Source organism: Symphalangus syndactylus, chromosome X, assembly GCF_028878055.3.
Source record: "Symphalangus syndactylus isolate Jambi chromosome X, NHGRI_mSymSyn1-v2.1_pri, whole genome shotgun sequence".
In the NCBI taxonomy this organism is placed as follows: Eukaryota; Metazoa; Chordata; class Mammalia; order Primates; family Hylobatidae; genus Symphalangus; species Symphalangus syndactylus.
In genome coordinates, this window is record NC_072447.2 from 57,926,305 (window position 1) to 57,952,248 (window position 25,944).

Here is a 25,944-nt window from a genome sequence, read left to right on the forward strand (position 1 = left end):
AGCATCATCCTAATACCAAAGCCTGGCAGAGACACAACAAAAAAAGAGAATCTTAGACCAATATCCTTGATGAGCATTGATGCAAAAATCCTCAATAAAATACTGGCAAACTGAATCCAGCAGCACATCAAAAAGCTTATCCACCATGATCAAGTGGGCTTCATCCCTGGGATGCAAGGCTGGTTCAACATACGCAAATCTATAAACGTAATCCAGCATATAAACAGAACCAAAGACAAAAACCACATGATTATCTCAATAGATGCAGAAAAGGCCTTTGACAAAATTCAACAACGCTTCATGCTAAAAACTCTCAATACATTAGGTATTGATGGGACATATCTCAAAATAATAAGAGCTATCTATGACAAACCCACAGCCAATATCATACTGAATGGGCAAAAACCAGAAGCATTCCCTTTGAAAACAGGCACAAGACAGGGATGCCTTCTCTCACCACTCCTATTCAACATAGTGTTGGAAGTTCTGGCCAGGGCAATCAGGCAGGAGAAGGAAATAAAGGGCATTCAATTAGGAAAAGAGGAAGTCAAATTGTCCCTACTTGCAGATGACATGATTGTATATCTAGAAAACCCCATCATCTCAGCCCAAAATCTCCTCAAGCTGATAAGCAACTTCAGCAAAGTCTCAGGATACAAAATCAATGTACAAAAATCACAGGCATTCTTATACACCAATAACAGACAAACAGGGAGCTATATCATGAGTGAACTCCCATTTACAATTGCTTCATAGAGAATAAAATACCTAGGAATCCAACTTAAAGGGAGGTGAAGGACCTCTTCAAGGAGAACTACAAACCACTGCTCAATGAAATAAAAGAGGATACAAACAAATGGAAGAACATTCCATGCTCATGGGTAGGAAGAATCAATATTGTGAAAATGGCCATACTGCCCAAGGTAATTTATAGATTCAATGCTATTCCCATCAAGCTACCAGTGACTTTCTTCACCGAATTGGAAAAAAACTACTTTAAAGTTCATATGGAAACAAAAAAGAGCCCGCATCACCAAGTCAATCCTAAGCCAAAAGAACAAAGCTGGAGGCATCACGTTACCTGACTTCAAACTACACTACAAGGCTACAGTAAACAAAACAGCATGGTATTGGTACCAAAACAGAGATATAGACCAGTAGAACAGAACAGAGCCCTCAGAAATAATGCCGCATAGCTACAACTATCTGATCTTTGACAAACTTGACAAAAACAAGCAATGAGGAAAGGATTCCCTATTTAATAAATGGTGCTGGGAAAACTGGCTAGCCATATGTAGAAAGCTGAAACTGGATCCCTTCCTTACACCTTATACAAAAATTAATTCAAGATGGATTAAAGACTTACATGTTAGACCTAAAACCATAAAAACCCTAGAAGAAAACCTAGGCAATACCATTCAGGACATAGGTATGGGCGAGGACTTCATGCCTAAAACACCAAAAGCAATGGCAACAAAAGCCAAAATCGACAAATGGGATCTCATTAAACTAAAGAGCTTCTGCACAGCAAAAGAAACTACCATCAGAGTGAACAGACAACCTACAGAATGGGAGAAAATTTTTGCAACCTACTCATCTGACAAAGGGCTAATATCCAGAATCTACAATGAACTCAAACAAATTTACAAGAAAAAAACAAACCACCCCATCAAAAAATGGGTGAAGGATATGAACAGACACTTCTCAAAAGAAGACACTTATGCAGCCAAAAAACACATGAAAAAATGCTCATCATCACTGGCCAGCAGAGAAATGCAAATCGAAACCACAGTGAGATACCATCCCACACCAGTTAGAATGGCCATCATTAAAAAGTCAGGAAACAGCAGGTGCTGGAGAGGATGTGGAGAAATAGGAACACTTTTACACTGTTGGTGGGACTGTAGACTAGTTCAACCATTGTGGAAGTCAGTGTGGCGATTCCTCAGGGATCTAAAACTAGAAATATCATTTGACTCAGCCATCCCATTACTGGATATATACCCAAAGAATTATAAATCATGCTGCTATAAAGACACATGCACACGTATGTTTATAGTGGCACTATTCACAATAGCAAAGACTTGGAACCAACCTAAATGTCCAACAACAATAGACTGGATTAAGAAAATGTGGCACATATACACCATGGAATACTATGCAGCCATAAAAAATGATAAGTTCATGTCCTTTGCAGGGACATGGATGAAGCTGGAAACCATCATTCTCAGCAAACTATCGCAAGGACAAAAAACCAAACACTGCATGTTCTCACTCATAGGTGGGAATTGAACAATGAGAACACATGGACACTGGAAGGGGAACATCACACACCGGGGACTGTTGTGGCGAGGGGGGAGGGGGGAGGGATAGCATTAGGAGATATACCTAATGTTAAATGACGGGTTAATGGGTGCAGCATACCAGCATGGCACATGTATACATATGTAACCAACCTGCACGTTGTGCACATGTACCCTAAAACTTAAAGTATTAAAAAAAAAATGTCTGGAGCTTTAACTTGGAAGATTCTATAACTGGAGGCTTGAATTATGCATGACAAGGTCCATTAGCTGAGATATCAGCTGGGGCTCTCAATCAAATTACCACCCACATGTGGTTGGTTTCTCCGTGTAGCCTGGGCTTCTTCATAGCATAGTAGCCCCAAGGTGGCAGGACCTCTTACACACGCAGTAGCTCAGTCTCCAAAGGGAAGTGTCATAGCAGACAATGCACAACACGCATCTTTTCTAACTTCGCCTCAGAAGTCATGCAGCATTACTTCTGTCATATTCTATTGGTTACATGTGAGTCACAAGCCCAACTCGAGATTCAAGGGAGGTGCCAAAATCATACACTGGGGAAAAGGTAGCCTCATCAATAAATGGTGCTGGGAAAACTGGATATCCATATACAAAAGAATGAAATGAGACCCCTATCTCTCACCATATCAAATCAAAAATAAAATCAAAATGTATTAAAGACTTAAATCTAAGACCTCAAACCATGAAACTACTGCAAGAAAACATTGGGAAACTCTCCAGAACATCAGTCTGGGCAAAGATTTATTGGGTAATACCACACAAGCACAGACAACTACAGCAAAAATGGGCAAATGGGATCACATCAAGTTAAAAAGCTTCTGCACAACAAAGGAAACAAACAACAAAGTGAAGAGACAAGCCACAGAATGGGAGAAAATATCTACAAACTACCCATCTGACAAGGGATTAATAACCAGAATATATAAGGAGCTCAAACAACTCTATAGGGAAAAACTCTAATGATATGATTTATAAATGGGCAAAATATTTGAATACACATTTCTCAAAAGAAGACATACAAATGGCAAACAGGCATATGAAAAGATGCTCAACATCATTGATCATCAGATAAATGCAAATCAAAAGTACAATGAGGTATCATCTCACCCCAGTTAAAATGGCTCATATCCCGAGAGACAGGCAATAACAAATGCTGGAGAGGATGTGGAGAAAAGAGAACCCTTGTACACTGTTGGTGGGAATGTAAATTAGTATAACCACTGTGGAGAACAGTTTGGAGGTTTCTCAAAAAACTAAAAACAGAGCTACCATATGATCCAGCAATCCCACTGCTGGGTAAATATCCAAAAGAAAAGAAATCAGTATATCGAAGAGATATCTGCACTTTCATGTTTGTTGCAGCATTGTTCACAAGAGCCAAGATTTGGAAGCAACCTAAGTGTCCACCAATAGGTAAGTAAAGAAAGAAAATGTGGTACTCATACACAATGGAGTACTATTCAGTCAAAAAAAAAGAATGAGATTTGCTCATTATGTTAAGTGAAATAAGCCAGGCACAAAAGACAAACATCGCATGTTCTCACTTATTTGTGGGATCTACAAGTCAAAACAATCAAACCCACGGAGATAGAGAGTAGGACGCTTATCAGAGGCTAGAAAGGGTAGTGGGGGAGAGGGGAGGGCAGCAGGTGGGGATGGTTAATGGGTACAAAAAAAATAGAATGAATGATAGTATTTGATAGCAGAGCAGGGTGACTATAGTCAATAACAATTTAACTGCACACTTTAAAATAACTTACAGTGTTATTAGATTGTTTGTAACACAAAGGTTAAATGCTTAAGGGGATGCCCCATTTTCCATGATGTGATTATTATGCATTGCATACCTGTATCAAAACATTTCAGGTATCCCATAAATATATACACCTACTATGTACCCACAAAAATAAGAAATTGTAAATTAAAAAAGATTCAAGGGGAAATGACATGGCCTTATCCCTCAGAAGAAGAAGGATCAAGTTCACATTATAGGGGAGCATGTTGGATAGGAGATACTGTTGAAGCAATCTTTGGAAAATATAACCCACTATATGTGTGGTATACAGTTTCTTTCGGTTAATAAGATCATTGGTATCCAGCATTCGTCAGTTAACTGGGATATTATTTTAGTGAGAATACTTCAATTTTCAAGAAACACAAATGTATTACATAAGGAAACTACTGAAAACTATAAGATTTGAGAAAATATAAAAGGCCAGTATTTTAGCTTCCTTTGCAAAGGAGATTTTGATATTTTAACAGTCAAAACTATACCATAGAATAAGAAAAAAAAAAGTATGGGTAAGACATCAGTAATTAAATAAGAATTTGAAAATTATGAAAACTCTTCCATTTCAAAATTATATTCTAAAGCTCTAGAATTATTTTTTCTTTACTTTAATATAAAATATGTTGGCCCATAATATAAGAATTTCAAATAAGCATTTTAAGAATTTAAGATGAACCTTGATCCCTACTTCACACCATATACAAAATTTAATTTGAGATAAGTCATAGACTTAAAAGCGAAAGCTAAAACCATAAAGCTATTAGAGGAAAACATAGGAGACTATCCTAGGCGACTTTGAGCCAGCCGAAGGCATCTTAAACAGATCACAGAAAGCAACAACCACAAAAGACTGACAAATGTGGACTTGGAAATGTAAACTGATACAACCACTTTGGTAAAAGGTCTGGCAGTTTCTCAAAAAACTGAACACACACTTACTTTCTGTATGACCCAGCAATTCAATTCCTAGGTATAACCAAGAGAAATAAAAACACGTTTACAAAAATATTTGTGCCAGGAATATTCAGACCAGATTTATTCATATTAGCCCCAAACTGAAAACAATCCAGGTATCCTTTGGCAGGGGAATGAATCAACAAATGGTGGTATATTCATACAATGGAATGCTACTCAGTAATATAAAGGAATTAGTGATACCCAGCAAATGTATAAAGTTTGCGCATATTATTGAACATAAATTTTACATCAAAAGAAAAACTATAAATAAATAATAAGCACGCTAAAATATTTAGAGGGAGGTAACTGATGTCTACGATTTTCTTTGAAATGCACCAAAATTAAGATGGGTTAATAGATGGATATAAGAATGTATAAATGGAGAGATGTGTGATAAAGCAAATAAAGTAAGAGGTTAAATGGTACAGTGGTGGATATATGGGGTGTCCACTATTTAATCTTGCCAAATTTTCTGGATGTTTTAAAATTTTCATAAAATGTTGGAGAAAATGAATGGGTAAAACATGCTAATTTGATAGGAATTTGAAAATTATAAAAACCATTTCATCTCAAAACTTAACTTTAAACCTCTGAAACTTTGTAATTGCATAAACATAAAATATTGTGGCCCCTAAAATAAGAATTTTAAGTAAGCACATTACAATTATTTGACTGTAGTCAATAATCAGAGTAGGTAGATTATCAACTACAACAACCTGTGTGCTACTCTATGATTCCAAGCCTCTTGACTTTTGCTCAGAACATTCTGCCAGCATCTGCCATTAGCTGTTTCTGGAAACTGAAGCAAGAAATAAAAAATGTTCTTTCTGAAAAAATGTTCCATAAGCTCTTTTCCCAGGCTTTTTGGTTTTATTTGTTTGGGTTTTATTTTATTTAAATTGAAGTTTTAAAAAATAATTGCTCATTGTAAAAAAAATTAAAAATCAAGGAATGAAGCATACTCCACTAATAGCTTGGTGTGTAGCCTGCTAGCATTTCTTCAAAGGATATACATTCCTTGAAATATTTATATAAATATACATGCACACACAACTTTTACATTTTTGGCATACGTAGGATATTAACATACTTCTGGATTTTGCTTTATCTACAAAACAGCACAACACATATGTGGTAGCTACTCATAGCTGTTCACCAAGATCTGGTTTCCCTCCTTCTTCTGAGCACATGAGTGGGGTCCTGTGACTAGTGCTAGCCAATAAATTGAGAGTGTAAATGATATGTATTTCTTTCCAAGTAAGAATTTGTTGTACTTGACCCTCCAAAATTCTTTCCTTTATGGCAATGTGACTGGGAACATTCAAGGTAGTGGCTATTCTGTCAGCCTCAGTCTCTGAGTGGCTACTATGAACAAAATTTCCCTGACAACCACAATGGATACACAAAGTCAGCAAACAATAAACCTTGGTTGATTTAATTCCCTGAGGTTCAGGGGTTGTTGTTACTGCAGAATTACTTAGACAATCCTAACTGATACATCAAACATTTTTTCTGGTATGCATATGTGGTCTACCTCTTTCTAATGGCTAAAAAATATTGTCTGAAATTAATGTAATAGAATATATCCAATTATTTCCCTATCGTTGGGCATTTTATTTTTCCAAATGTTTACTATTACAAAGTTTGCTACAATAAATACCGTACATGCACATACACATATATTTATCAATCCACCTGTCCAAATTTTTTCAAATAAAAAATTTCTACAAGTGCAATCACCAGGTAAGAGTCTAAACATTAGACACATTCTGCTGACTGCCCTCCAAAATGCTGAACCAATTTAAACTCCTATCAGTGGAAAATGAGAGTACCTGTTACCACACATGTTCACCTGGAGTCAGTTATGTTATTCTTTTTAAATATTGCCAATATAGTATGTGGAAATAATATTTCATCATTGTTTCAGTTTGTGTCATTATTGGGCATCTTTTCATAGATTTAAAGACTATTTGTATTTCTTCTGTGAACTATTCCTGTCTTTGATCCATTTTTGTCTGTTGATTTTATAGGAGTTCTTAAGTACTTAATGTTAATCCCCTGGCTCTTACACTGGTTATAAATATTTTCTCTTAGTCTGTCCCTTGTCTTTTAAGTTTGATATCTTTTGCTATAGAGAGATATAAAATTCTTCTGTAGTCAATATAATCTTTCCTTTATGGCTTTTGGAAACTGTGCTCCACCACAAAATAAGTGTATAAAGGCATTTTCTAGTTGACTGTCACCAAAATCTTTATTAATAATCCATTCTTTCTCTACTGATTTGAAATGTTCTCCATACTTATATGAAAGTTCATAAAAATGGGTCTTTTATGGACTCTACACTGTATTTCACTGATATTTTTGTTTCTCTGCTAGAAAATGTTTTCAAATGTATGTAAATCATATACCTTTCTAGTATCTACATTTTAATATTCTTTCAACATTTTATTGGATATTCTCAATCCTTATTCTTCTTGATGAACCTTCATAATCAGTCAATTTATCTCCCTTAACCCTGTTAAACAAAACCAAATCTAACAACAGCAACAGCAAAAACCTACTGTATAATTCTAATTGGAATTGCTTCAAATCTATAAATTTGGAAAATTAGAATTTTCACCTTATTGTCTTCCCATTCAGAGATATCAAGTTTTAAAATTGCATTCATTTTAGTCTTATGCTTCTTGTCCAATTTATTCCCAGATATTTCATTTTTGTTGCTACAGCAAATAGTATTCCCCTTTTCAGAACACTTCCTAACTAGTTATTGCTGATATAAAGTAAAGCTATTGTTCTATATATAGCTTTCTTATATTTAGCTACTTTCCTGAATACTCTTAATAGTTCCAACCATTTTAAAATTGATTCCTTTAGATTTTCCAAGTATACAATCATATTTGGATTCTAATTTTAAAAAATTACTCTTCAGTTCTATTTTGAACTATTTATACAGTGATTCCTAAATGCCTATTTCCACAATACCTAGAGTAACAAAATAATGGAATTTTATGTCTGGGAGGTGCCTTCTATGATCTAATCCAAGAATTACCTAGTCTAGTACCTACTGGGGTAGATATGTAAGATAAATAGGAGAAAGTGCCTTAGTGTGAGACAATAAGGACTAGTAGAAACTGAGAAGAAATGCAGAGAACAAGTGCCATTCACCCCCAAAAGATTGTTGCCATAGGGAAATGTGGGTCCAATTTCTATTTTCCAAGAGGCACCAGATATATATATTCTTAGGTTTAAACTCCTAATCTTAAAAACATTAAACAAAAGCCATACAAAATATAACTGCCAGCTTTCAACCTATAAACCTATTTTTAATCCAATACCTTCATGTAAGGCAATGGAAACTCAGAAAAGTTCATCAGAGATTGCAAAAGTAGCCAAGCGTAGGGGAGGGCTTTGCCTCTTGTTTAGCTGCTTGGCGAGTCAAAACAATATTTTCAAAGTACTAAAACTAGGTAGGTGCTCTGCTTGGTTTGGTTACAAACAAAGACTTTAGTCCCTGTTGTCAACATATATTCGTGTTTCCTGTTTGGCTCATGTTGGTTTGGATTTACTATCCCTGCAATATTCATGGCAAATGAAAAGGGTACCTTTTATTTATTTCTCCCCAGCTTTATTAAAGTATAATTGACAAATAAAATTGTATATATTTACAACACATAATGTAATGTTTTGATATATGTATACATTTAGAAGTAATTAACTCAAGCTAACTCACATATCTATCACGTCACATGCTTATTTTTTTGTGGTGAGAACATTTAAGAGCTACTGTCTTAGCAATCCAAGTATATAATACATCATTATTCACTATAGTCACCATAATGTACAATAGATCTCCAGATCTTATTCATCCTGTCTAACTGAAACCTTCTGCAAAGGCTATCTTTTAAATAGCCTTTCTATATTTGGGGAAATTCCCACATAAGTTTCCTACCACCCCAACATAGAGGTCAGAGCTCAACTTCCCAGACTTCCTTGCAGTTAGAAATATGCAGGTGACCCAGGCTCTCTACCAATCAGGGAAGCTTACTTAAGACTGTGCCTCAGAAGGGATTAACAGAAGACAAGCAGCTCAGGGTGGGCCACGTTTGGTGTCAAAGGAGCCCAGCCTTCAGGGGTGGTAAAGGACGATTGCCAGAAATACTGGTAGTTATGGCTGTGGTAAAATCAAGTTCTTGGCAGCAACGCAAGTGCAGCAATGAGTCATGGGTGGTGGTAACAGAGGTCATTTTCTCATCAGACAAGTTCTACAGCCCTGTTTTGGGCACTGTTCTTATAGTTCAGCCTTGAGCTTGTTTCTCCAGCCCTTCCAAAGACACTGTGAACCGCCCAGGCTCCTTTTAATAAATTCTTTTTTTTTTTTGCTTAACTAGCCAGACAGGATATTCCTTTTTAAAACTAAGCTCTCACCAATACAAACACCACCACCAGGCAGTGACAGAATCAAATCAAAGATCTCCATCTTTTTGATTCCCAGGCTAGCATTCTTTCTACAACATCACATTATTTATACTTAATGCTTTTAGGAAAGTTCAAAATGCTGTTTTCAAAAACATATATGGAAATTTCCATTTTGAAGACAGGCTATGAATACTGTCGAAGAATCTATTTGGTTCATGATAAGAACCTATGTTTGAGTGCTTTGGAATTTTATTGTCTTTGTTTTTGCTTTTGTTCATATAGATTCATAGACTAGTGGCCTCCTTAAAAGATGCTAGACTGCTTACAATAAAAAACACCAATAGCAACGTACACAGAGTAGTCCAAATAAAAATAGGGCAAAACCATATAAAGGGAGAGATAATTGTCCTAGATAAATCAGGATGAGATCATTACCACGTTCTAAGCACTAAATTTACAATCTCCTTCCGTGAAGTAAAGGACAGTAATAGGGTGGATTATATTAATGTTTCCCAGCCTTGGTTCACCAACAATGATGTTTATTATTTTCCATCTTCAAGGCCTACAAGTTTTTAGAGTTTCTCTTTCAACCTCATTTATTAAAGAATGTTTTGAATGACCCCCCACCATGAGTAAATATAAAGCTTATTGAAATACTGGAAACAAGATGTACATTCCTATTACTGTTGTTGGTGACACCAGTTTACAACTATTGGGATAAAGCATTTTCACTTTCTGAGTATCTACCATGCACTAGTCAGCTACAATAAGAATTTTAATATCAGTATCAAATGTATTCATCACAACAGCTGTGCCCTATGTATTACTATCCCAATTTTACAGATGAAAAAATTATTCAGCAGCTTCCCCAAGGCCACTAAGCTGGTAAATAAGAGAGCCAAAAGCTAGATCTGGGTTTGCCAACTCCAAAACCAGTGATAAGAACTATTTCTATTATATTACCTCTTTTAGGAAGAATTTTAGTTTTACAAGAGAGAAAATTTCCTTGAGGTTCTGAACCTTAAATTTCCTTGAGGCTCTAAATCTTACATGGATATTCACAGGAGAGCTACTGACGCTGCAATTGATAATGGGGGCCTGAAGAAAAAATCTGTAATAATTCACTATGTTCATTGAGGCCTGATACACTGGGTTCTGGAGGTATCTGGGAAAGACACAAGAGTGAACCAGGCATGGGCCCTGCCCTCTGAGAGCTTCCCCAGGTGGAGAGAAGAGACAAGCACTCAGCTAATCAAAATACACACAGGCTACATGGGGCCAGGTGTCACCTCTGATGGGTAGATGAAGGCTCAGGGAGGTGGCCAGAGAGATGGGCTGACCACATCTTCCTTGGCATTGGGCTCCCAGTGCTGCTGCTGCTGCTGCTGTCTGTGGTTCAGAGTCCAGGGCCCTCACTGGGAAGCCCCACCCTGCCTACGTTCCCAACTGCATGAAATACTAGCCCTGCCAAGCTTAGTCGTTGCCCTGCTCCCTGCTGAAATCTGCCCACCACTGCCACCAGGTATCTATCCCAAGGCTCTGAGAAAGGTTATCTGCACTCTCTTGGATAACGATCAGCAGCTCTCATAGGCGAATCTGATAGACCATGCCAAAAAGATTCTAGAGAGGACCAATGAAACAGAAGCAGAAGTGGTGAATTCCCACAAGGCAAAAGAGAAATGTTCCCTACCCAAATAAAAAAATTTAAAAAAAAAAAACAAAAAAAACATTCCCTACTTCTGTTTCCTGATGGCTGCCTGTCCCTGCGTTCCATCAGGTCTATTCTGAGGCAAATATCTCCGGGAGGCCCACACATTAATCCATTATTGACCATGGCACCTTATACAGAGGTAGTTTATCAGCTCCTACCCTCAAAGTTTTTCTGAGAGGAGATGCACATCTCTGAGAAGAAGGGCAATGCTGGGGGCTTGGACCACTGCCCAGAGCAGCAGGTCTGGGCCCTGAAGCCCCAGGTGTATGCTGAGAGTGCCAGCTATCTAAGCAGAAGAGAGTCAGGGCCACAGAGGCCAAGCCCACAGGCCTATGCTGCAATCCTGCCTTTGCTTGCCTCTGCTCTTCTCTACTATTTCAATGTACAAATTTGAAAAGAGAACATTTTACAAGAATATTATAAACTTACATTTTCAGAGTTTCCAGTTGTCAGAGCCTAGAAGGGACCTCAGAGACCAATATATGAACAAAAGAGTGAGATACAGGTAGGTGAAGTGAGTTGCCCAAGTTACTTGGCTAGTGAGGATCAGGCCTAGCTTCTCCTTACTTCCCTAAGTAAGAGCCAGATGGCCCTTCCCTGGTGCAAGGAAATCAATTATTTACTTGATTGCTGCAAGCTTTAGACTGAATGTTCCTCGAGAAATAGGATCGTTCATTAAATTATTCAGCAAACATCTATTGCATTGGCAGGAGCTCATGTGGAGGCAGGGAAGCAAACAAGTAACAACTTGACAGGAGGCTACCAGTGAATAGTAGGTATAAAGCATTTAGCACGATGCTTAGCCCCCAGTAAGTGCTCAATACATGGTGGCTTCTACAAAAGTATTCTTCTAGTGAGATGGAAATATGGAGAGAAAGGTAGGCAAACTCACGTGACACACTGATGCAGGGTTAAGAGCAGAGGAATGATCCGATCAGAGTTTAGGAAGGTCACTCTGGCAAAACTTTGGAGGATGAGATTTAAGAAAAAGAGATCAGTTACACTGCTCTCCAGAGGGTCCAGGTAAACAGTGATGAAAAGCTGAACTACAACCGTGAAGCTGGAGATGGAAAGAAGGGAAAGTTCCCAGAGGTAGTTCAAGACATATAATTCCAAAGGGTGAGTGGGAGAGGTTGAGAGAGGGGAGAGGGGAGACACAAAGCCAACACCTGGTCTGGGCTCTTGGGGATGCCCATGATGGCCTTTATCAGGATACAGTCTCCTAGCTGCTACTTTATGAAAGAAGAAAATGAGGTCAAGTTAGGGAAAGTTATTTTTGGGATGCCTAAGAGACATGCGAGGGGGAAATGTCCCAGAGGTATTCATGTTTCCAGGTTTATAGTTCAGGAGAAAGGTCTGAGCTTGAGGAACTAGCATGGACACAATCAGCCTACAGGTCAGAGCCAAAGTAGTGAGGGCTAGATAAAATGTACACATTCAGAACACATGTACACAGGGAGGGGAACATCATACACTGGGGCCTGTCGGGAGGTCGGGACCTAGGGGAGGGATAGCATCAGGAGAAATACCTAATGTAGATGACGGGTTGATGGGTGCAGCAAACCACCATGGCACGTGTATACCTATGTAACAAACCTGCACGTTCTGCACATGTACCCCAGAACTTAAAGTATAATAAAAAAAAAAAAAAGAAAAAGAAAAAGAAAAAGAAAAAGAGGAAGGAAGGAAGGAAGGAAGGAAGGAAGGAGAAAAGAAAAGAAAAAAGAGAAGGTGGAACACAAAAGACACAAAAGCAGAGAATTATCTCAGTGGATTTCATCTGAGGCATATTAAACACTAAACAAAAAAAAAGTACCCATTCAACTAGTATTTATTAACACCCTATTGTTTGCCAGACACTGAAATAAGTCATAAGGCTAAAGCAGAAAACAGGAAAGAGAAGGTCCCTGCCCTCAAAGAGGTTATATTCTGAGGAGGAGAGTCAGAATACACACACACACACACACACACACACAAACACACACACACATACACATACATAATGAAAGGCAAATATTAGCTAGTAAAAGCACTGAGCAAAGAATTGAATTAGGGTATGATGTAATAGACACGGGCTATGTAGTTCCTTTTTCTTTGCTCAGGAAAGAGTTTGAAAAGCATAAGATGGAGCTGAAGACAAGGTGCAGGGACCATTTTTGGGCTGAGCACAAATGAGCAGCCCCAAGCACAGAGGGCTCAGCACCCAGCACCAAGAATGTCATATGGATCGAGACATCTAGACTCTTGGTCTACGCTCTCATTTGAAGGCCATGCCATCACCTCCAAACTAGAACCCCCAGGAACAACTCTAGTGGTTCATTATTTCATTTAGTAACTATATGTATTGAGCCCAGCAGTAGGGGATGCTGCAGGGAACAAGACCATTGAGTTCCCTGCCCTCAGAAAGCTCACATTCGAATAGAAGAAGACACACACAGCACACACACATAGACACCCCACCCCCAAGTAAACAGATCTCTAAATAAAATAACTGCAAGTTGTGCTAAGTGCTGTGAAAAATATAAACAAGTGGCTAAGAATAACAGCAGGTGATCTACTCTAGATAGGATCTAGAAAGCCCCTCTGAATGAAAGCCCCTCTGGGAGTTGACATTTGAGATGAGTCCTAGAGTGTGCCATGCAGAGGATGGTGGTGACTGCATTTCAGGCAGAGGGAACTTGGTGTGCATAGGCTCAGAGACAGGAAAGAGATTGATGTGTTTGAGAAACCGAAAGACAGTCAGTGAGGCCAAAAGACAGGGCTGCAGAAAAAGAGGTGATGACACTGGAAATACAAACAGACTCACATCACTCAAGGCCTTGCTGGCTGCAGTCAAATGTTTGGATCTTATTGTAAGGACAATGGCAAGTCACTGAAGGATTTTTCAAGCCAGGAGAAACCTGATCTGAGTTTCATTTTAAGGAATTTCTGGGACAGGGTGGTCCTTCTTTTTGAGCATGCAGCTCCTTGAGGCCACCCCTCCAATCACAGTGTAGTGGCCCTTTATCCCACCCACAATTAGGGTCAGGCCTCCATCTGCAAAGCAACTTTTCCTCCTTGGATCGCCTGCCTGGCCTAAGTGCTTCCCAAAAAGCCCTATAAACTCACTAAAGTGTTTCCAATAGACTTTGCAAGTGTTGGAAAAATGGATGCTTTTGTAAAAGGACACAAATAATAAAACGAAACCACTCCCTCATTTCTGATGGAAATTTGTTGCTTTCTCCTCCACTGCTTTCCATTAGCCCATGGCCTGTGTAATTGTCTCTGCTCTTTACTGTCTCCATTTATTTTCCAAAACACTATGAACATGTGTATGTGACTATGAACAATAACAAAGAACTATAAATTCTTATTGATCCCAGAAGGTTGGGAATTCTAAACAATAAAAATATGTCCTCTGACTGCTTCTCTCCAAAGAACATTTTGGAGACATAAAAGAGCTTTGTTAAAACAACAAATGAGCTCTTGGGACACTCTGGGCCTAATGGTGGGCTCCAGGCCACCAGGTAGTGATGCAATAGGCGACTGCAGACACAAAGTTGGAAAGACCTCCCTGCTACCCTCTCCTGGGCTCACTTCCTCATTTCTCAGCCCACATCTTGACTACATCAAGCGGAGTTTACTATATAGCTTTCAGCCACTATCGTTGTCAGGAGCCAGAATTCTCAGCCTAAAGAGAAAGTCCCCTTTGTCCTCCATCCATGATTTAATTTATTCTCCTAAATGCTCCATTCACTTTGTTTTCAGCCTAAGAAGTCTCACAATTGTACTAGACCCTGAATTTGAATTTCCCTGTGTTTCCGCTGTTTGGAAATTTGCCTCGGTCAGCCATGGATAGTCCCAGAATTCAGCTTCACCTTAGAGAAAATCTTAATCATGATTTGTTATAATATTTCCAACTACTGTCATATATTTTTCACTCAATTCCTATATTTTCATGTCTTTCAGAATACACATATGTGTGTAAGCACATGTATACACAGATGCATACATATCACCTTTGCTGTGATAATCGGTGAAGTTTTACTATTTTCCAACTTCATCACATTCCTGGAGATGTCCCTCCTTTGTCCCCCAGATTTTGGTGGGGAGGAGGTGTTCTTAGTGGTGCTTTTTTCTGTCTTTCTCACTCAGATGCACCATTCCTGGCATTCTGCTGATCCTTCAACCTCCTGATTCATAAGACAATGTGACCAGCTGACTTTCTATGCTCTTGTCCCTCTGTTTCCATGTACAAACTCCTTCTATATGTAAATTCATAACATTTACTAGAGTATTAGTGGCCAAAACTTGACCACAAAATAATACAAACTCAAAGAAATGCCAATTCCTAATAAAAAATAGTTAACTGATTAGGAAAGAAATAGTTCTTTCTGTTCTTTGGGCAACCTTGAGGGGAAAACAGATGATTGTTAGCAGAATATGGCTTACCTGAATGTATTATAATCCACCATCTTTGTGTGCTTACAGTCAGCAGCTTTAAATAGCTTCTTGAGCTCGCTGAATTTTCCTTCTTCTTGCTTCAGCTTTTGTAGGGCAAGTTTGAGGTTACTGAAAGGATACTGTAAGGGGGAAATGAAAGGAAAAACATATTTAAATATTCCTAACAGTTCAGGAGTCTAATCTTGCTGATGGCCTGCAAAGGGACTTCACACTGTGAACATGAAGTTAGCACGTCTGTCTTTGCAAAGAAACCAACACCGAGAAGGCATGACTAGCTTTGTATCTCCTCAGTTAAAGCTTCTGGACAACAGCTGACATCAGCATAGGCCCCAGCTCTGAGGGAAATGAGCTTAAGGAACACCAGGTCACAGAGATCAGAAAACAACCCCTGCTTCCATCTCAGCCTCCTCCCTATAACCCTTGGATATTGGCCCAATATGTTGGGAGATCCTAATAGAGAAAATAGGGATTCAAAACTGGATAAGTAGCCCTCCATTTTCTCTAGATCTTTAGAATGGGATCCCCCTGGAACTGTTGTCCATTAGGCAACGCACTGATGAGAGCAAGGCTGGGTATCAAAGATCCATGCAGGCACTCTAACCCTTGCACAGTCATTCTCTGGGCTGTCCACTGTTCCTGTCTCTTATCCTGTGACTAGCTTTTTGACTTGGTAAGAATACTTCTTGCATCCAGTGAAACATAAGGTCATAAATAATTATAGATAAGAGACCAAAAATGGGAAGATTAAATTTTAAAATAAAAATATTGATGGCAATTTAGTCTAAAGATCCCTCTCTCCCACCAGAAAATGATCCAGGTGGTTTGGCACCTATCGCAGACCCCTACTTCTCCCACCTTTTTGCATTTCATCTATTTCCATGACAGGATCTATTAGCTCTTTTGAAAAGATTCCTCAGGCTGCTATTATATAGTATAGCAATCTTTCTCTGCTTAGAATGTCTTTGTTAAGGGCAGTTTTAAAATAATGCAGTTTTCACTTGGGATGCTGATTCCAGATAATGTCCTACCCTGCTTTTATTGCCCCCAAAGGAAGAAAAAAAACCTTTATATCTTATATTTATGCTATACATATTTTATATTAAGGTATAGGCTCACCCTCTGATTGGAAATAGAACTCTAATTTACAATAGCAACACTGATTGAGCTTACCATGGGCCTCAAGGTTAGCTCAGTGCTTCACACACATTATCACATCTAATCTTCATAGCAATTCTATCAAATAGGCACTGTTGTTCCTCCCATTCCAAAGACGAAGAAACTGAAGCTCAGGAAAAATACATATCTGGCTGGGAGCGGTGGCTCACGCTTGTAATCCCAGCACTTTGGGAGACCGAGGCGGGCAGATCACGAGGTCAGGAGATCGAGACCACGGTGAGACCACGGTGAGACCCCGTGTCTACTAAAAATACAAAAAATTAGCCGGGTGTGGTGGCGGGCGCCTGTAGTCCCAGCTACTCGGAGAGGCTGAGGCAGGAGAATGGCGTGAACCCGGGAGGCGGAGCTTGCAGTGAGCCGAGATCGCGCCACTGCACTCCAGCCTGGGTGACAGAGCGAGACTCCGTCTCAAAAAAAAAAAAAAAAAAAACATATCTAAGGTCCCTCAGCTATTAATGTGGAGTCAGGTTCCCAAGCCAGGCCTGCTGGTCTCCAGAAATCTAAACTCCCAATTACTGAGTTTCTCGTCTAGATTCAGTGTTTTCGAACAGCTACTGGTTCAAGGTTTTATGATAACCTGAATCCCTAAGACTACAAATGGAGAGATGGCATGGCAGCCATGGAGGGCGCTTCTCAGGCCTCCTGTAAAGAGAGACCCTGTGGAGAAGAGCATTGTTGGCTGACAGACTCCAGCTGCCATACCTTCCAGATTCACAGAGTTCACAGGCAATGTTGCTGCTGGGGCCACCCTCTCCCCAGGCTGTTCCCACCCAATGACACAGCACAGCAGGGGGACTAGAACCAGGCCATTCCTGCCTGACAGGGGACCTCTCTGATGGGCAGTCTGTGCTCTGGGGCTCCCCATCAGCCTGGTTGAGACTTTCTCAGAGCTGTGCTGTCAGCTGAGGCTCTCCCTACCCACCCCTCCTTCCTTTCCCTCTCCTTCCACAGGGGTTCAACCTGCCTCCCAGTCTGAAGGTCCCCCTCTGCCCACTCCTGCCCCTTCCCCCTTTATCCTTCTCAGAAATTTTCACCACGACATCTCTCACACTTTTCATTCTGTCTTGGCATCTGCTTCTCAGGGGACCCAAAATGATATGAATGGTGTGATGTACACAGAGACATCGATCTTAGCAACTTAACCCCAGCCATTTTATATACAAATGAGACAAAATTGGCACTGTATGTATATAAATGGCACATAAATATTACCACTTATAGGTAAACTTTTAAAATAAAATTTCCCAGATAGATTTTTCCATATTAGGCAATGACTCCCAAATAAACATGTTTGTACACTGAACTAGTCCACATTTAAAATCAAGATTTTATCAATACGTTATTTTTACTGAACCAGCATTGCCATAATGGCACTTGCAGTAACAGTACCCATCTGCCATCTTATTTCAAAAAAAAAAAAAAAAAAACTCTTTGAGCTCACTGTTGCCAGTTTATCCTTAAATCCTTATTTAGGCCTTAGGTGGCTTACTGTTATGGGAAGTTGCAAATCCAGCAACTATTCAGTTCCCTTGAGGTTTCTGTTTGTTCAAGTCTTGGCCTTCTCTGTTGGCCTGTGCCAATTAACTGGGACAGCACAGTGTGTGGCACCAGATTTTTCTTCCTTTCCTATAGTTGTTGAATTTCTTTCTGAAAACATTGTTAGCATCAGCAGAAAACCCAGGAAACTTGATTCAACCCTGGCCCTGCCTCCTGCCTGTGCCTGGAATCCGTGATGCTGGGCAGAAGAGAACCCAGCATGTGAACAGAGTAGACAAGAACCTGGCCTCTGTGATGGGACATGTGGCCAAGTCACACGAATCCATTATTCATGCCCACATGTGTGAATGCACAATGTAAAACTGGTGGCAAGATGAAGAAGAAAAGGCCCTAGAGAAAGAAAAACACAGACTGCGGAGGGCTGAGAGGCAAGTCAAGAATTATACAAAGTAAATTCACCTTATCTGTATTCTGCTCCATGTAGTTTAAGGTATATTCATCAGCATTGAGCAAACGAAATAGGTAACCATTCACATTCACTGTGACTCCAATGTACAGCTCCTCAGCCTTGATATATTCAGATAGTTCACTTTTAAAGACTTCTTGTCCAGGCTTCTTAACGCGACTTCTTTTCAAGAACATCCCACCAGCAATTCCTATAAAAAAATAGAAAAGTTCATGAGCAGCCTTTATTCTTAAAAGCACCATCTGACTTGCCTTCAGAGTTACTTTATCTTCAAGCACGGACCACCATATAAGTTACCTGTGAACTCATATTGCCTGTTATTTTTGGACTTAAGGGAAGAATGAGGCAGTGAGTGAAGAAATAAGACTTCCTAGGTGAGGATGTTCAAGACAAAAAGCAAAGCTGGGCATGGTGGCATGTGCCTGCAGTCCCAGCAACGCAAGAGGCTGAGGCACGAGGATCACTTGAGGCCAGCAGTACAAGACCAGCTTGAGCAGCATAACAACATTCCATCTCAAAAAAAGAAAAAAACGAAAAAAAAAAAAGAGAAAAAATGGTGTGTAATTCTAGCCTTTTCTTCTCTCTCTCCACTCCCTTCCCAGTCCAATAAACACTTGGCAAGGACTTCCTATATATGCCCAGCAGCATACTGGGAGTGTGGAACATCAGGAAGACACTCATCTTTAGAGCATGTTTGAACAGTACCAGTTAGAAAATTCCTCACTTGTGCTTATGTCCACCTATTTGTCCCAGATGATGTCTTATACTTAATCTGACATGCAGATTACATAGCAAATGCCCTACTTCTGTAAAGGAGATTACTTAAATGTTTAAAGATAACTATGGGAGTCCCTTTAAGTCTTTTTTTCCTACAGGTAAAATCCCTTTGCTTCTTTTAGTAATGCCTCATATTTCTTACTTTCCAGAACTGTCATCATTTCATCTGTTCTCTTCTAGACATTATTTGTTTTGACCTCTTGGAAAGTAGCCAGTAGAGCTGAACAGGGAACTCCAGCATCTTCTGATACTGAACTGAAATCTACAGACCTATAAATATAGCCTGAGACCAGATAAGCTTTTTGGTCACTTCATCCCACTCTTCCTACCACATTCAGAAATGATAGGTGGTAAAAAGACACAGGCTTCCGAGCTCTGTCATTTGCTTGCTCACTGGGTGATCTTTAGGAGTTATTTAATCTCTCTGAATTCTTATTGGTAAAATGGGAATCAGATGTGTGGAGGCCCTGAAAATGTACTTCTCAGGGCGCCTATAGTGGGGAGCATAACTGATGGAAGGCCCCAGCTGCTGTGTTCTTAAATCAATCTTCAGGTGTGTGTTGAGGTCACTCTTCCCACAGGCTGCTGCCAACAGATGAGTGAGCAAGGCAGGGATAGTAAGACAGGCTCACTCCTACAAAACAAGGACTCCTCCAACTAGCAACTTTGCCTCAAGGACTCCCTGTCAACCTTGTCGAAATTTTCTTAGAATTTCACTGTAGTCTAAGACTCCCTCTTTCTTCCTTCCCTCTGTGCTTCACAGGCATCAGAACTGCACTACAGTCTGACAGCTCTCCCAGCCTCTTCTGGTTCCTTCCACATTTTCCCTCACCAGCATTCCCCCTATTAAATCTCTTGCACATTTAATCCTGTCTTGGCATTTGCTTCTTGGAGGAGCTGGACTAACACAAAACCCAACCTCATAAAGTCCTTGTAAGGATAATAGTTAAGTTCTCAATCATGGCCACTATGATTACTAGTAAGCTTGTTGTTGACTACCATCACTCCTTTCTATTTCATACATGCTGCAACTTGTTTGGCCACATCTTCCCCATTCTAAGTGTATAGAGTTGATTTTTGACCTGTAAGAGCATGACTTATATTCATCCCTATGCAATTTCATATTTTAAGATTTGATCCATTATTCAAATCACTCTGGAGCCTTAGTTATACAAGTTATTCATTACTCATTGGTGTGCTAAGTAGCTCATACCAGCTCATAGGAGCTGACAGTTGAATTTTCAGAGATTTTGCAAGCCAGTTTTTAAACTCTTGGCTGCTTGAAATTGGCCATGGTTGGGGTATTCACACCATGGAAACTGGCAAACAGTACAAATCAGGGCTTTTAAAATCTTTTCAAAGAGCCAGTTAACCAGCACATCACTGATTATTCTTCCCAAATGCATGTCTTCAGCACTGATAAAAGTTCTAAACATGTTGAGACAAAGAACAGGATCCTACAGTGCCATGTTTGGGTAAGTCAATGGCTCTCCTCAGCAATGATGGTGGTACCAGCATATTGCAGAGAGGCATTCTGTGGGCCTGAGTGCTGGAACCTTGGCAACAACCTCAACAGACAGAACGACCAGATGAAGATGGAACCTGACGATTGAATTTGTGTATCTGGGATTCTTGTCTTACAGCCAAACAAAAATTTTGAAAGTAGGACTACCAAGAATACAGACTTCCTCTTGGCTTGCTGGCTACAAGTAAAACTAGTGGTACTCAGACCATGATTTTGAAGCCCTTGGGTTCCATAGAGGTGCCTCAGAGGCCACAGTGGAAGTGGGGATAGTGGAAAAAAGGGGGTAACTCCAGGTCCTCCAGCCCTAAGCCAACCATAACTGTTCCACTTCTATCATTTTAAATGTTTAGGTTCCCATTTAAGAGATCTGTGAAAAGAACCCTATTGTTCGGGGTTTTTTTTTATAAAGCCTCTATTGTAGATAATCTAAGCTACAAAATCAGATCATGTTCCCTAATTTTCAACATGAAGAGACACTTAAAATGTTCTCAAGAAAATGCTGTGAAGAGTATATCTCTTACCTGAATTCCTCTGTATAGGTTCAAACACTGAAATGGTGTCATCACTGAGATAATATGAAACAACAAACATCCTGTCCAAGTCAACACATTTGTCTGTGACTAGTTTTGCAAAGAAACGGAGTATATTGCTTTTGGAGCCATAGCTAAATGGAAGAGAAATGAGAGTTACAGCATTATACAGGTAATCTTCCACATATTATGTTTTTAAAAGTCTGCAAAAGATATAATATGGCTTTAATATAGCAGGCATAAACTGTCCAAAGTGAAAGAGTTCAACCATCTTCTAATTAAGGTTCTAAATCTAAATGCAGAGGAATTTTCTCAGTATATTAAGATATCTCTGATTCTTTACATGTCCTGGGTAACACATTGGGAAAATGAACCCGAAACAAACATCATAAACACACTGCTCAAACCAGCTGCACTAACAGGCTGTTCTCTAATGACAAGACTAGTCACCAATCACAATAATCATGCTGGAAAGAAGAGCAAGCACCTAGCCCTACTGCCTGGGCAATCCTGGGCTCTGCTAGTATCTGGGGCTACCTCCCCCATTCACCACTCACTGTCTCATGCCCTTTACTTTTCTGTCTTCCAGCCCACATCCTCCTCTCAGACTCACTCCTCCAGCTCCCCAGCATCCCCCCAACTTCCTTCAAGGGCAAAATTAACTTTTCCTTTTCAAATGCTATAACAAATATGATAGACCCACCTTTTTTTTTTTTAAATAGTGCTTATCACTCATATTGTAAGCCATTACAAGTCTGTTTTCCAAGGACAAAGACTGTCTTATTAATCATTATCTAATATAATACTTTTTACATTGTAAGTATTCAATAAATGTTTATGGAAAATTGTTATGAGATCTGTATTGATTGGAATTTGTACTCAGAATTCTATGCATAAATAGAATAGTCTAGTAGACTAAAGATAGGATCAAATTATAGAATTAAAAGTTACCAAAGTTGATTGCCTGGTCACTGAAGAAACTGATTTATGATCTGTCAGCAGAAGCATGTCTGCGGATATCAGCTAGTGAAAGGTGGGCTTTGTAAGAAACAGTAAACCCTTGGAGAGGTCTTTGATAACTAAAATCATTACCCCAGGAAGGTACACAGGAGAATAAACCATGTCCTCTGTCACAACTCTAAGCAGAGAAGTCTTCCCTTGCAGGGTCTCCTATACTGAAAATCATTCTTTCCTTGTGTTCACAGTGATTTAAAAAATAAACCAAATATTTCTGATTTGCAGAGGCAAAAAGTGCTTTTCTCTGCTCCTTTCTCAGGCTGTACAAGAATCCGGGGTGAAAAAGGATGGCACCAAGATTCCTAGGCTTGAGGCCCCATGTGAGACGGTGTGCAGCAGTTTGGAAGGCTCACCCCAGAACAGCCTGGGCAAAGCAGCCAGGTCTGCATGGCTGTTTTCTCTCTACCCAGTTTCCAGGCTTCAGACAGACCTCATATAGTGTGTGGGGAAGCTATGCCTTGTCAACCATCTTCTCTGGTACATAATTGGATTTATACACAACAAATAGATTTGGTAGCCCCTCTCACACAAAAAAGCCATAACATTTCAGATACTCGAAATATCACTGAAGCAACTGAGGAAGGTCTAACTTCAGGAAAAGGAATATTACTGTAAATTTAACTTCTTATAATTTATAAGTGTATATGTTAAGTGTGGGTTTTTCACACGTTCAATATGCCTTTTTTTTTTTCACCTAAATCTAGTGTTCTGGAGATCTCATCAATTGAGAATATAATCTACTCAATAAAATTTTTAGACTAGCAGTTCACAAAGTTTATTGTATATAAAAGTCACCTGGGGAGCTTGTTAAATATACAGAATCCAGAGTCCAATCCCCAGAGATATGGGGGGATTCAGTAGTTAGCTCACATCTCCAGAAACCTGCATCATTAATAAGCATCCCAGAAGATTCTGATAAGGTGGTCCCCTGGGCATACTTTGAGAAGCACTGCAAATGTTTTCAGATATTTCCCTAATAACTACTTCTCAAACTTCCCAGAATATTCTTTTTTATCACAATACTCCAGCTGACCACCCTACTTATACCTCCTGCATCAATTGTAAGGTCACACCCAATTTAGCTCTATATAGACTTGTACTCTTGGATGGTTGTTTTAAAAATGTGTTTATTCCCGTTGTCCCCAAATTATAAGTTCCTAGGTCCAGAACCCATGTCTTAACTTTTTCTACATACAGCCCAGAGTTATCTAAAATCATTACCTCAAATTCTTCTCCCATTTTCTTTTGAATCCATTTCCATTAGGTTTGCTCTACCTAAACTGCTCTTGTAGAGGTCAACAATGATCTCCACAATGCCAATTCCAATGCTTAATTTTTTGTGCCTATCTAACTTAACCAATCAGCAGCAATTGGCACAAATGATCACTCCTTCATTGTTACTCTTGCTTCACTGGCTTCCGGGATCCAGGATTCTCTTGCTTTTGCTCCTACCTCCTTGTTTGCTCCTTTTTAGTCTCCTTTGTTGGTTCCTCCTTTTTTCCCCAAGCTCCTAATTGGGGATGTTCCAGAGTTTATTCCTTGGTCATGCTCTGCTCTAGGTGTATTCACTCCCTTGGTGATCTCATCCAATCTCAAGGCTTTAATACAATTTGGTATCATGGCTTTAAATACCATCTACATGCTGATGGAATCCACATTCACCTATCTTCTGAACCCTATACTCACTCACACATGTATCCAACTGCCTACTTGGTATTGCCACTTGATATCTAATAGACATCCCAAACTTAACTGGTTCTAAAACTGAACTTCTACTCCTGTCCCTAAACCTACTCTATCTCCAGTCTTTCTCATCTCAGTGGTTGGCAACTCCACCCTTCCAGTTGCTCAAGCCCAAATTTTGAGAAGCATCTTAACTCCTCACTTCTTTCATACTTCATACCCAGTTTGTCAGGGAATCCCACTGGCCCTACTCTCAAAATAATTCCAGGATCCACTAATTAATTTCATCACTTCCACTGTGCTCACCCAGATCTGAGCCACCAAAACTTTTCTCTTGGACTACTGCAGTAGCTTCTTACCCAGTCTTAATTTCCACCATTGCCATCTATAGTCTGCTCTCAACACTACACTGGAATGATTCTTTTAAGAAGAAAATCAGCTCAAGTCACTTCTCTGCTCAAATTTTCTAATGGCCTCCTTATCACTCAAAGTCAAAAGCGTCCTTAAATAGTCTGTAGAGCCCTGTGTACCCAGTCCCCCATACACTCTCATCTCCTTTCTGTGTGCTCTGCTCTTTACTCATCTACTCCATCCATGTCAGCCTCTTGGATGCTCCTTGCACATCCCAAGCACACTTCTTGCTCAGGGCCTTTACACCAACTGTTCCTTTTGCCTGGAGCACATTTCTTCTCCTCAGTAAAGTCCATCAAGACCACACTATTTAAAATTGCAACCAGGAATGTTCCTCAGCCCCATACTCCCAATCTGCCTTTATTCTTTCTACAGCAACTTAATACCTTCTTTATTTTTTTCATAGTACTTAACATCTTGTAAATACTTCATAATTTACTTATGTATTAATTGATGGTCCACCTCCCAGAACTAGAATATAAGTTCCACAATGGCAGGCCTTGGTGTCTATTTTGTTCACTGATGTATCACAAACACCCAGAACACTGCTTGGCACGCAGCAGGGATTCAAGAAGTAGTTGTTCACTAAGATAATGAATGGCTCATCCAGGGCTATACACCTACTAAAAACCTCAAATATATCTAGAGCTATAGAGTCTTATGGTTGGAAGACACATGAAGGCTTATTTTTATTAATGGGGAAACATTTTTAAAAGAAGGAAAAAAATGACTGGTGGGGAGAGCAGATGGGCAGTATCTGTAACAAGACAGAGATGAAGATTGAACCATGAATTTTTGGATGCTATACGGTTATGACTGGCACAAGTCTGGTATAATAACTCTCCTGGTGAGAAGTCATCTGTCTCTTCTATCCATGATTAAGAACTGGATGAGTGAACATTTATTCTATTTGCTCACTTCTTCATCCATTCCTTCTCTTCTTAGAAAAACTATTGATCCCCAAATATATAGCCAGCACTAACTCTTATGGAAGCAATAAAGCTGGCCCCTGCCCTCACGGAGCTCTTGGTCTAAGAGGAGCCCACAAATTACATAAACAAGTCATTAAGATGCACTGTTATATGTATAGGTATAGGTCCTGCCGAAAGACAGGTAAATTCCAGAAGTCAGATTTCCCTGGGTTCAGTTCCTAGTTCAGCTAAAAATTAGCTGTGTGACCTTGAGGAAGTTGCATGGCCTCTCTGAGCCTCAGTTGTTTTCT

At 39.6% G+C, this 25,944-nt stretch overlaps 1 protein-coding gene across 4 annotated transcripts in view; it reads right to left on the reverse strand.

Moving 5' to 3' along the window:
• EFHC2 (EF-hand domain containing 2) overlaps positions 1-25,944 on the reverse strand; it is a 201,627-nt gene that overhangs the window by 71,462 nt on the left and 104,221 nt on the right. For 3 of the 4 annotated variants that reach the window (XM_055267842.2, XM_055267844.2, XM_055267845.2), the window contains exons 9-11: positions 21,603-21,745; positions 18,773-18,969; positions 15,629-15,759 (exon numbers count right to left, since the gene is read on the reverse strand). In XM_055267842.2, the coding sequence (XP_055123817.1) occupies positions 15,629-15,759; positions 18,773-18,969; positions 21,603-21,745 (471 nt within the window). The remainder of the gene's footprint in view (positions 1-15,628; positions 15,760-18,772; positions 18,970-21,602; positions 21,746-25,944) is intronic. The other variant, XM_055267843.2, reaches the window with a different exon arrangement.